This window comes from Chaetodon trifascialis, chromosome 7 (genome assembly GCF_039877785.1).
Source record: "Chaetodon trifascialis isolate fChaTrf1 chromosome 7, fChaTrf1.hap1, whole genome shotgun sequence".
NCBI lineage: Eukaryota > Metazoa > Chordata > Actinopteri > Chaetodontiformes > Chaetodontidae > Chaetodon > Chaetodon trifascialis.
Window position 1 is genome coordinate 9752672 of NC_092062.1, and position 12451 is coordinate 9765122.

Sequence of the window (12451 nt, forward strand, 5' to 3'; positions counted from 1 at the left end):
TTGCATACACATCTGTGCGTGCTCTATAAATGTGTTTGCATATGTGCACGTGCTTGTGTTTCCCTGAGTGAGTCTTATCACAAATGTTGCTGTGTGTGTGCGCAGGAGTGTATGACTGCCTGTGTGCCATGGCAGAGAGGGAGAGAGAGGTAGAAAGAAAGAGAGAGCGAGACCATCATGCTGTTAATGACAGAGCCAGATGCAGGGGAGAGAGGAGGAGTGTAAAAAAGCTCTCCACGCTCCCCATCTGGAAGGCATCGCCCCCAAATGAAGTTGTACAAAACCATCCCATTGATAATAAAGCTAATTTTTATGGCTCTGACAAGTATGTAATTATGTTCAGCGGTGCTTTTCAGATTTTATCACAGTCAATAAACCACACTGGCAATTTCCCGTCCCCCATTTGACATATTTACACGGATCCATCTGATTGGAGGAATTAGTTAGCTGTGAGAGCTCTGATGGATATACACTAGTGATCTGTGACTTCTGCTTGGCTCATCTGTTAGCCAACTAGACCCGCTGCTCATCTGTTCAGTCTGTCTTTTCCGTTTCTCGGTTTGTGCCCTTCTCCTCCTCCTTCACACATTTCTGCCAATCCATTAACGCAATATTTCTTCCTCCTCTGTCTTCGCCTTGCTCAGCGGCACCTCAGCAGTAGCTCTGAGTGAAGAGTAGTTTCACTCATTTTTAATTCGGTTTGGTTTTGAGTAATGTTGATGTAACTTTAAAATTAAAAAGTGTGTGACAGATTAATTACACTGAGCCATATTTAGTTGAGGCAGGCAGAGGGAGAACAACTGACATAAGACAAATGTCAGTGTGTAGCTTCACTTACTCTACCAGTAGTAGGAGTTTATTTTAATGTTGATGGCATTATTTGCATTTGTCGTGTGTCATAATAAGCTTGATCCAAATGCGCGTCAACACATAGGTTATTGCATAATGCACGTCATACATATTCAAAAATAAAACATGTTTTTAATTTCATTTAGTTAACTGAGCTCAAATTGAAAAGCCCTCGTGCTTTATCCTTCCTTTTCTTCTTCTCTCAATGTGTCTCCATAGGAGAGAAGTCCTATCTATGTGACCTGTGTGGTTTTGCTGGAGGCACCAGGCACGCCCTCACCAAACACAGGCGCCAACACACAGGTAAGCAAGCGCACACGCATCCTGAGCTCACGCCAAAAAATATTCAAAGCACACGCACTGACTGTTTTATGTGTAGACCTTCATAGTCTCGGACAGTGATTGACACTCCGAGATCTGATCAGCCACAATATTTTTTTTCCCACATAGTTTTAGCAACTGTTTGCTCTCTCTCTCTCTCTCTCTCTCTCTCTCTCTCTCTCTCTCTCTCTCTCTCTCTCTCACTCACACACACACACACACACACACACACACACACACACAGGGGCACATCAGTGTGACATGCTGCTGTCAGTGATAGGCATGTGTACCAGTATGGCTGACTGAATCTCAGATTTTTAATTTCAGTTATCATTTCACCATGTCATTCTGTCGCTTAGGGAAATTGCATTTTTCAGATAGGCTGTCAATAACGAGTGCTTTTTTGGAAATTGGGATAGTGAAACAAATACTGTTCTTAACCGTTGTCTGGCAGGCGCCCAAGGATCAAGAATCCTGTTATAAATATTCATTTAGATTTTCATAATTCATTTTGTTTGCTCCTCAGTTTCTTTGCCATTTCCCCCCTAAAACCTACCAATTTCTGTCCTCCTCTCCTGCGTTGACATGTGTCAATTCCACAGATTTGGCTGCGTATTCAAATCTGTTGTCATGCTGCTGCGCATGAAGTGTCCGCCCCGTCCGACAGTGTTTTCCTGTCAGAGTCTGACTGAGACGCGTTTTTTAAGGCTGCTGCTAATGCCAATATTTTTGTGCTTCAAGTTGTTTGAAAACCACATCGTGCCGTTATTTAGGATCAAATATTTCCACTTTCGCACTCAAAATGTATCAAGAGTAAGTGTCCCCCGTTGTTCTTGTCAGTATGGAAATGTCACTGAAGCGGTATTTTAACAAACACTGTGAGAGTCAGTGGAATGCCATGTTAAGGTTAACAGCTCCTTAAAGCAGGGTGAGGTTTTATTGCAGGTTTAAACACTGACATCCCCGAAGCTGTTGAGTAAAATACTCCCTCACTGATCTGGTTTGCCATTTGAAATAAAAATAATTAAAAACACAAAGCTCCCAGAGAGCAAAACCAGCAAGGAACAATGTTTCAACTTGCTGTTACTCCTACAACTCTCTCAGTGACACTTGAAATTCCCATACAGCTTTTGAGACGTTTTTAACTTGTCTTTGCACCTGCAGTGTTCAGAGTAAGCGAGCAAAATGTATCTTTTGTAATTATACAGAAATAGATTCAGAACTATAAATGTCTCTGTGTTGTCAGGAAAATATGAATCCACCACAGCATCATGAAGAACTTAAAAACTCTTAAATTTGAATTTATGAAGCCAAAGCCAAAGCATGTCAGTTGTACCCTTCCACCTGGGTTTGTATATCTGTGTGTCTATGTGTGTTTGTCACTGAAAATATTTCTGTCATCTTGGTCTCATCACCATGGTCTGTCTCTTATCTTTTCAACCCCTCCACCCCACAGGCGAGAGACCCTTCAAATGTAAGCTCTGCAACTTCGCCTCCACCACGCAGTCCCACCTATCGCGGCACAAACGTGTTCACACTGGGGAGAAACCGTACCGCTGCCCCTGGTGCGACTACAGGTACCGGCTCATTGACCCGCCCACGGTTGGTGGAGCTGATGGCTGCCACCGTGGCACTGATGATCAGGGGGTTGATAGGTGGGGGTAGCAGTAGCTGTGGGGGGTGTATAAGTGAGGGAGTGTGATGGTGAGATAGCAGGTGGCATTGCAGGGTAGTTTGAAGCAGGGGGGTGTGGGGGGGGGTGAATGCTACAGGCTTTGTGTGTGAGTGTGTGTGAGTTTGTGTGTGAAGGGTGGGTGGGAGAGGTGGAGGGCAGACAGGTCTAATCTCCACAGCACGGCTCCATCTCATCACTCTGCCATCATCAACAGGCCGAGCTAGATCTCCCCCAACACGCATACACACGCACACGCTCTCTCACACACATACACACAATGTCGCTGTCACTGGCAGGTCCCTGTCATTAAAACACCATCATACCACATCAGTAATTACACAGGAAATTGTCGGTGAAATTGAAAAAGTTTTGGCTGGCGTTGCACATCTCCATCTCTCTCTCTCTCTCTCTCTCTCTCTCTCTCTCTCTCTCATCCTGTGCTTCCTCGTCAGATTGTGGCAGAAGAGTGTGAAAGGGAATGATCTCAAACCCATCATTGGTTTTAGATGTACTCTTCATTCGTTTTTTCCCCTCTGTGACAAAGTCATTTCGGCAGCTTGCTACACCTGCTCCGCTGCACTGAAGTGCTCGGCTCATTTCAAGTCTTTTGTATGCAGTCCAACTTAGAAAAAATGAAATGCTGAGAAGTGATAATTGCAGCCAGGCTATTATTTTGAAATTATCAGAAGATTATCTCACCTTGTACCTTAAGTTACTATAAAGTATCTCTTGACTGTAGCAATTAAGGATCGACCAGTGGTTTTTAACTGATGATTTAAGATGCATATAAGATGCTTTGAAGATTTTTATAATTGAAGTCCTTTAAAATGTGGTCTTTTGAGTTCAGCTACAATGTTTGTAGGCCAAAATCATCTTATTTTGGCTGCTTCCCAATGTGGATCACCACAGCAGATCATCTGTTTTACCCCATCAAAACCTGAATGGAAATCAGTTTTATTTTTCTTTCAGTTATTCATTTATTTATTTTTTAACTGCGGATGCTCTTATTGAAGCAACCCCCTGCATTTATCCATGCTTGGGACTGGTAAATCACAGTGCCCTGGCTTGTGCATCGCCAGCAGCTGGGGAGCAACCTGGGGTTCAACGTCTTGCCCAACACAGGACAGGAGGATGCAGATCGAACTGCCCGTCTACCCCCTGAGCCACGACCATATACTGTTCATATGTTCATCAGCCACACCCAGTGACTCGCTCTCTCTCAGCCCACCTTTATCTTGCGCTGAAATTCACGAGTTCTGCAGCTACGGTAGGGGAGGGTGAGGTGAGAGGTATTCGCATTCTTGCGATGACAGGTTTGGGGCCACTAAAGCTAGGGGCCCAGGAATGAAACCCAAGGCTGTAGAAGAAACCATCTCACATTTGTTGAATCCTATCCAAATGTCTCATTAAACTGAGCCATATTAGGTCGTAGCCTTTAAATAGTGAAACTGTATGTAACAATTAAGTTAATCATAAAACTTGGCTGATTTTTTTTTTTTTTTTTTTTTTACCTCAGGACAAATTTTGGTCCCACATCAGAGCATTAGACTTGACTAACCACAGTATCAGAAAGATACTGTGCATAGAAGGAGTCAAATGTTCCTGGTCCCATTGTTCCTGCACCGATACTTAATGATCATTACAAATAGTGGCAAATGAAACAGTAAATTAGAAACCCAATTAACATTTTGGTAGCCCCAGGGGTTCTGGGAGGTCCAGAGGACGGGTGGGGGCAAGGTGGGAGGAGGAGGGAGGAACGCCCCGCCGGCTTACTAATGTGAGGATGAGGAATTGAATGTGTGGGCCTCAGACAGCCGCGAGGGGCCTTTGCCTCCACCTTGCTTCGACACTCTGAATACACGTTAAAAACCCTGACATCTCTGGTGGCCTCACCATGATAAGGAGATACTAGATGAGTTAGCACGTTTGACCTTTCCATGTAAGCCAAGCTTATGAAATAAATATGATGCAGTTGTAAACACATATTGAGGTCTGAGGCAAATGAAGCACTTGTGTGATTGACAGCTCCTGCTCATAGAAAGTACGCATCTGTTTTCCAGGTATACATCTGATTTTCACAATTAAAATATCCATATTAAGTGTTATGGACGACATCTATGGTTCCCTCTTGATAGAATGCAATCTCCATCAAGGCTGCTCCTCAAATGCATGTAAATGAGCAGGGAGTGAATGATCTATCAAATGCCACTCATCTCCTATTCAGACAGAGATAGATAATAGAGGGGTGTAATTATAGTTGGGGAATAGTGGTAAAAATATTCTAATGATATTGCACTGGGAGTACTGGGCTGTCAATTAATGATGTCTACTTGACTATTCTCCAGCTATTTATGCAAGCCGCAAAACTTCTTTAATTCAGTGTTTAAGGAATCATTTCTGTTGTTCACACTGAGGTTTTTCTCTCTCTCTCTCATTAAAGTCACAGTGGCATCTTAAATGGTCTAATTGATATGTAGCCTCTGACTCGTGCCACGCTACCATCCTTCCGGGGCTATTATTGTTTATTGAGTGCTACGGCATTCATGTTTCAATCTACCTGTTAGAACAATGTTTCAATTTGAGGCAGTGGTGGCTTTGAGGACGACACGCTCACCGTCAATGCCAGGAAGGTTTGCGACCTTGTTAAGTGAAGGGAGAGATGTGGGAGATGGGGGAGACATTAATGATGATAACTGGGCCTCCTTGGCAGAATAAGATCCAAATAGCACCAATGATCCAAATACCCCCTCCCAGCTCTTAGCACACACAAAGAAACACATTTAAACCTCCTCTAACGAAGCGCCTCTCAATTACACCTCTCCCATTACCATACACTCGTTTGGGAGGAGGAATATGGAAATGGCTAAAATAAAGGGGAGCAAGAGGGAGAGACGGAACGAGGCAGAGAAGGGGTGATGTATCCGTTGAGCATCAGTATGGCTGATTCCCATGATGAGTGCATGGATGGGGAAGGAAGTTGAAACAGTGTTGGGCTAATTAATACAGTGTATAGTAGGAGGGCTGGTGTGGGCTTTCACTAACTGTGACACCTGCTGACTCCTAAACGCACGTTGTGTTGTTTTAATATGACAATTACGCCATTACCATATCTGAGAGATAGCATGGCCCCCCTAGGAATCCACCCTCGCTCTCTTTAGAACCTTTTAGCTCCGCTTCAAATTTTATCTATTTATGCTCCCGCTTTCGAATAAGAAATTAGTTCACTTTAGCAGTAAATGCATTCTTTAGCAGCATGATTTACTGTAATTCATCCACATGTGGCAGTTTAAGTTCTTAAATATGTCTGTTTCTGTTTTGCAGAAGAGCAGTCAACAGATGTGGCCGTGATTTGTCGATGAACCTGTTATAATTTTGCTAGTGATGGCTGATAAAGTAATTACAACGTGTGCCAATTTGCTGGATAAATGATTGAGAGTGAGTGTAAATATTAAGGGTTATGTACAGTACATATCCATGCGCTGTCAGTAGAAGTACACCTGGCTCATTTAGATTCTTTAAACTCTTCAAACTTGACATTCAGACTTGAAACACTTGTCACTGATGTAAACCCACAAGAACATCTATAGTTTTCATATCAGGCCTTTGTTGAGGTTCACTGTTAGTGGCACATTTTTTTACATTTTAGATATGAAGGCTGGTGTATTCCTTCCGTATGTGAAGTGTGGCTGGTATTGTGGCATCATTTCCTTGTTTTTTTGTAGGTTTGTAGGTAGCTTCGCACTAACTCCCAGGTTCTTATTCATTTCAAACAAACCAGAAACCCAAATCCATCACTTCCTGTGAGCCAGGAATGTGAGCCTTTCTGACACAAAGCATATGTAAAAGCTTCCATGATGTTGAGTTACATGGTGTTCAATTCATCTGTGATCTGGTAAAACAGACATTTCCTCATCGCTGTGGATGACTGCTTTTAAAATGTGTTTTCATTTGTCGAGAACGTGCCATCCCAAACTACTATAGGGTTCAGTTTGGTGAAGAGCCCCCATTGCTCACCAGCGGCCAGTGCTCATGAATTTCACACAGCATGAACAGAACCCAGAGTGGGCCCGCTGTAGTTTTTTTTTTTTTTTAGGCCCCAGTGGAGCCGGGCTGGACTGTGGCCCCCATGATGGAGAGAGGTGTCTCTGCAAAAGTGAAAACAAATTCTCTCCTTGGCTGGTGTGAGCTATGGCACTGTGAGGCTTTATTGTCCCGGCCAAGGTGATAAGGGAGAGTAATTGCGTATTATACTGTCCGAGAATGTCAGGTCCAAACTGAGCACGAGTGCCCCATCCATCAACACATGATGGTGTGTGTTTATGTGTGTGTATGAAACCGTGTTCTACACTGCACATGCTTGCTTGCATGATGCATTATGTGTGTGCTCCTTTGTGCACGTGTGTGTGCACTGGGGTGTTTATGGAATCAGATCTGTATATTTGCACCTGTGTAGTCATATTAGAGATTAAAATTTTTATTTTGGTGCAAAGTAAGGGTTATTCATGCCTGTATGTACGTATGTGCATGTTTGTCTCACCCATTGTGTTTTGTGTGTGCGCCCATGAGGAGGTTTAGATAGAGCCTGGGAGCAGGTCAGGCAGCATCATTAATCAGCAGAGGGTTGTGTGTGACTCTCTGAGCTGACATCATTACATCCTACAACCTGCAGTAGTACGCTGCTTAGCCTGCCCTGTCTGACCAGCTCAAAGACCCACAAACTCTCACACACTCATGCGTGTACACACAACATACACCGCTATTCCTCTAGCTTTCATACAATGGCAAAAGATACATAATGCATAACGGACGTCTTCAGCGTCACCCGCTGCTGCCAGCACCACTGCGCACTAAACATGAACAGCTGTAGGGAAAGAAAATATCTGTGACATATGTAAGAGCATAATAGAATATCAAAGAATTTGCAAGATGTAAATATTGTTTGTGTGACAAGCTGTTTCTCTGTTTGTGTGACAAGCTGTTTCTTCATTAGTCATTTGGTGGTGGTGGGCTTGTTTCACAGAGGCGTATTTAGGGAATGAATGTTTTGAGAGTCTGTCCAAACATGGCTGCTCCCTCAGCTCCAAAGCCCAGTTTGAGGAGTGTGTGTGTGTGTGTGTGTGTGTGTGTGTGTTGCAACAAAATAAAATGTTGGTACAGCAAACCTTTCTTGGGAACATTGCCAAGTGTTTATCTTGTGTTTTCTCCCCCATGACTCTCATCTTTTAATCTTTTTTTTTTTATTCCATTATTTTTATTTGTTTGTCTCCCTTAGATCCAACTGTGCTGAGAACATCCGGAAGCACATTCTCCACACGGGCAAACACGAGGGCGTGAAGATGTACAACTGTCCCAAATGCAGCTATGCCACCAACTCTCCCATGGAGTTCCGCAACCACCTGAAGGAAAATCACCCCGATATTGAGAATCCAGACCTTGCCTACCTACATGCAGGTAATCAGTTCTTACTTGAGGAGGTGCGTTTAAGGGTCATTGGAGCTCCTGGCTTATTTCCAGCAGTGTCTTCCCTGAATTTCACAGCTGGTTACGGTCAGCTGAAAATCAAAGGGACTATCCACCAATTTTGCTGATGAAGATGAGTTCAGTGGTCATGGGGAGAACCACTCAGTTTCAGAATTTGAGAGTCCAGTCAGGGAAGGTCTAACAAAAGATATGGTTGTGTTTCATTATGGGACATGTAGGATCCAGTGTTTCTGGAGCTTTACCCCGTCTATGAACTAAAAGTCAAGATGCCTCTTCCTGTATCTGTTGCCGTGTCAATTTTGACCTTTGTTTTCTAATCCGTTTCTATGAGTCACCTCCAACTTTATGAAGTGCCATAGTAAATCTCTGGACTGTCCCTTTCAGTTTCTTACCTGGGTCCACTTTAATGTACATGTACATATACATACATATATTATGTGCACTGTTTCTGCTCTTTCAGACTTTTGAACCTCACCACCTTTCATTTACTAACTTGTCCCTCAAATGTTCTGCATTCTCCTGCACACGCACATGGACACACACGCAGTTTATACCCACAGACAAATCAACGTTTGAAATCATTCCGCTGAATTAAATCACATGGCTACCCCTGCAACCCTGTCCAGGCTCCTATTATTCCACAGAGGTCAGATCTTCCAGAATCCTTGAGTGTTTTTGTGGCTGGATCAAGTCTTGCTATTCAGTGCTTATGGAGGGCACCCAGCCACAAAGAGGCAGCACTCAGATTGCTCATCTATCCAGCCCTGCCAATCACTCAGGCCATAGAGACAGATGAAATCTTGTTCCTCCCCTATTGGTTCCTTTGTATCACAGAGTTCTTCCTTTGTCCTTGAAGGCCACCAAATCCAATCGGCAGAGTGCTTGTCCTTCAGAGGAGCAGAGAGGACAGCCTTTATCCTGTTATCCCTTTGACCTTAAATCAAAGCAGTAGAGTTGGAGGGAGCTCATGGGAAAAAGGCCAGACAGGAACATTACTGGAAAATGGCTGCATTCTGGTGGCACTGTGGTTTACTTCCTATTGAAACTGAATGTTTCTGAGTTGTGTCCTTGTGCTGACTCTGAGGTTTATTTCTTTGAATTTTTCAAACTGGCTTATTCTTGGTATAATTTCTATTCTTTAAATTCAAGGATCAACTTGTCTGTGACCATGTCCCAACCTCTGTGCAGAACCTTTCCACCTTCACCTCTTACAAACACCTGTTTCATATTCTCTGTACCCTCTCACCTGAAGTCAAAGCACACCTTTACTCTTCTTCTTACCCTTTCACCCCTGGATTTCCCTCACCTCTGTTTGTCCTTATGCATCGGTTGACCTTTGGTCAAAAAGCCTCCCAGATTAATTTTACTGGTTTGTGTTCCCCTTAGTGTGATCTGTTAAGCCACTTGAGAGCACAACGTTTACACCAAGTAAAGAATGTGATTTCTCTGTATGTGTCCATGCTAATGCCGTGGCATCATCTTAAAGGTGGTCGTGATCCAGCTGTGATTCCACCCAGCTATAGCAAGCAATGTGCATTGTGTGTGTGTGCAGTTTTCTGTTTTTATGAGCGAAGGTCAGATCTTGTCTGACGCGCGTCGTCTTTCAGTCATCTGGAGGAAACATATCCTCCTCTTTCAGTCAAGTTAAGCAGCATGTTTTCAAGATGTCATCATGACGCTCTGATTCATATTCGGCTCACGCCACACCACAGATATGAACCCAAAGAATGACAGCAAAAGAAAAGCTCCGAAAATGCAGCTGATGGTGTTTCTCGCCCGAGAGGAAAATTCTTTACGGCACCAATTTTCAGAGAGGAATGATCTGATCCCACTTTGTTTTCATTGATGCAATACAGTTTACTCAAAATTTTGCATTGTAGCGACAGGTAAGTAAACCAGTGCAGGAATGCAGAAAATCAACAACTCTCTCTACTTGATTAAGACCAAAGCAATCAAACTATAGGTGGTTTGAAAAGGCACCGAAAGTACACTTGTGATCTCTCCCTCTTTCAAAAAAGGGAAAAGGGGAGGTGGGGGTGGTAGTGGAAAGAGCAGTGTTTCATCTAAGTAGACAGAACGAGACCAAAAGAAAGAGACAGGGGAAAAAAAGATTAAGAAGGTAGATGTTGAATTAACCTGCTTGTGATTGCTCTCTGTCAGAGTGGCACCAGGGCCAGCAGCGAGAGGCAAATCATCTGTGATGGCCCTTCCCGCTGTTCCCCCTTTGAAAGACACAGATCAAACGCACCCTAGTCACGGGCCCTTGCAGCCCCTCGCGCCAAATTGATTGACACCCGAACGTCTCCGCTGCTGCTCCGTCTTTCTGTATCACTCTCTCTCTACCCCCACCCCTTTCTCTGTCTTCCCTTCTTTATTCAGCGTCGCACTTCGAATTAAAGCCCTTCTCAAGGATGAAAGCAGAGGTCCTTTGCAAACGAAGGAAGAGAGGGAATTAGACCCAGCAAGTGATGGAGGGGAATGATGATTAGAATTAGAGAGGGAAAAGAAGGAAAAAGGAGGTTAGATGTGTTAGGGGAAAATGTTGCTGATAGGACACATTTTAATAAAATGGTAATGACAATTGTCTTCTTTTTGCGATCTGCAGAGAGATATACCGGAAAAAAGTGGCGGTGCCTGTGTGATCTGAGCATAGATAGCACTGCAGCAGAACTAGAGCTACAGGTAGCTCAGAGCGCTGCGACTTTGCTAAATTACCCCTCGACTAGAACTTTCTTTCTAGTTAAAATGCTGCAAGTGCGCTATGACTGGAGACTCTCTCAGAAACGGTATATTTCCTTCTTTCTTTGCTATATCCCTCCAGCGAGGTCAGCTGTGTTTGCAGGGCAATGGCTTTGTTAAATCAGCCTCCTGTCCTGTTCAAAACCCAAAACTATGTTACACTCACACACACACACACATACAGGTGAGATGTCGCCATTAGCTGTGTCAGAGGATCTTCATCGCACTATTTTTAATTGTGAAATATTTCCCTAATTTTCAACCAAGGTTATAATTGCACATCTTGGGGGCATAGAGATCAAATGCTTTGTAATTAGCTCACAGCTACGGAGTACTTGGATCTGCTGCTTAGTGCCTGAAAAGATAAAACAAATAAATAAATAAACTTCTTCAAGGCATTGTTGCTGCTTTATGCAGATTCTATTTTGCTTAATAATGCATGATGGATGGCTACTGTAGAGGGCTAGAGGAGACCTGGCCTTGTAAGTGATGATCTTAATACACAGTTACAACCACAGGCAAATTCATTTGTTTGCATATATTTTTCCTTATTAAACAAATCTGTAAACAAATATGGGTTTGGATGGCTTTTACTTAAGTTATGCATCTGTGTGCCTCCACGGCTCCCCTCCCTCGCTCTCACCTTCTGTTCATCATGTAATGAAACATTACTCTCCTGAGTTTTACTTGCGTATTGTGTTACAACAGGCGTGTTGGATTGTGAAGGACAGGTGTGTATGTCATGCAAATGTGTCCTGGTATCCCAGCGCATATGACACTGTGTCGACGTTGTGAAAGAAGCCACAGACACCAGCGATAAAATCAACATCTGTTTCTAATAACAATGTGTTATATGTGACACGTTTCTACGTGGGAAAATATGTGAAAAGAAAACACAATGCATCACAGTTCTTTGAAAAACACCTATAGGACATCAAGTCGTCAGCGCTAGTGATGAACCTGCGTCTTTGTGTCACCGTCCTTATGTTGCATTCACATGATAGGCATTAATGAAAAAAGTCATTCTGTTCAGTACGATGTAAAATCTGATTAACACACCCTCATTGTGCTGATGCTGTCACAGCGTAGATTTTGTTATTCGGAGTTGTATCTTACGAAGTCAAAAATGAGGGATTTGTTGGCTTAATGGGAAGCCAAATAAAGAAGAGCAAACTGACGGAGCCGTTGCAGTTGAAGCATCAAAGCAATCCTACATAGAAAACACATCATACGTGAGGTCAGCCTGTGAATGTTTGTCTGACCTGAATGTATGTCTTCAGGTCAGTTTTTTTTACAGCCCTTGCTGTTTTTGTGGCCGTGTTTGTTATTCTGTTGCCATCATATCTAATTTTGCGACCACACAAAGCCACCTCTGCAAGCCTGCAT

General features: G+C 43.3%; 1 protein-coding gene across 1 annotated transcript in view; it reads left to right on the top strand.

Moving 5' to 3' along the window:
• The window catches only part of znf407 (zinc finger protein 407), a 138745-nt gene that overhangs the window by 90885 nt on the left and 35409 nt on the right, over positions 1–12451 (top strand). Inside the window, exons 7-9 of the mRNA XM_070967118.1 lie at positions 1069–1152; positions 2627–2747; positions 8118–8296. Coding sequence (XP_070823219.1) covers positions 1069–1152; positions 2627–2747; positions 8118–8296 — 384 coding nt within the window. The remainder of the gene's footprint in view (positions 1–1068; positions 1153–2626; positions 2748–8117; positions 8297–12451) is intronic.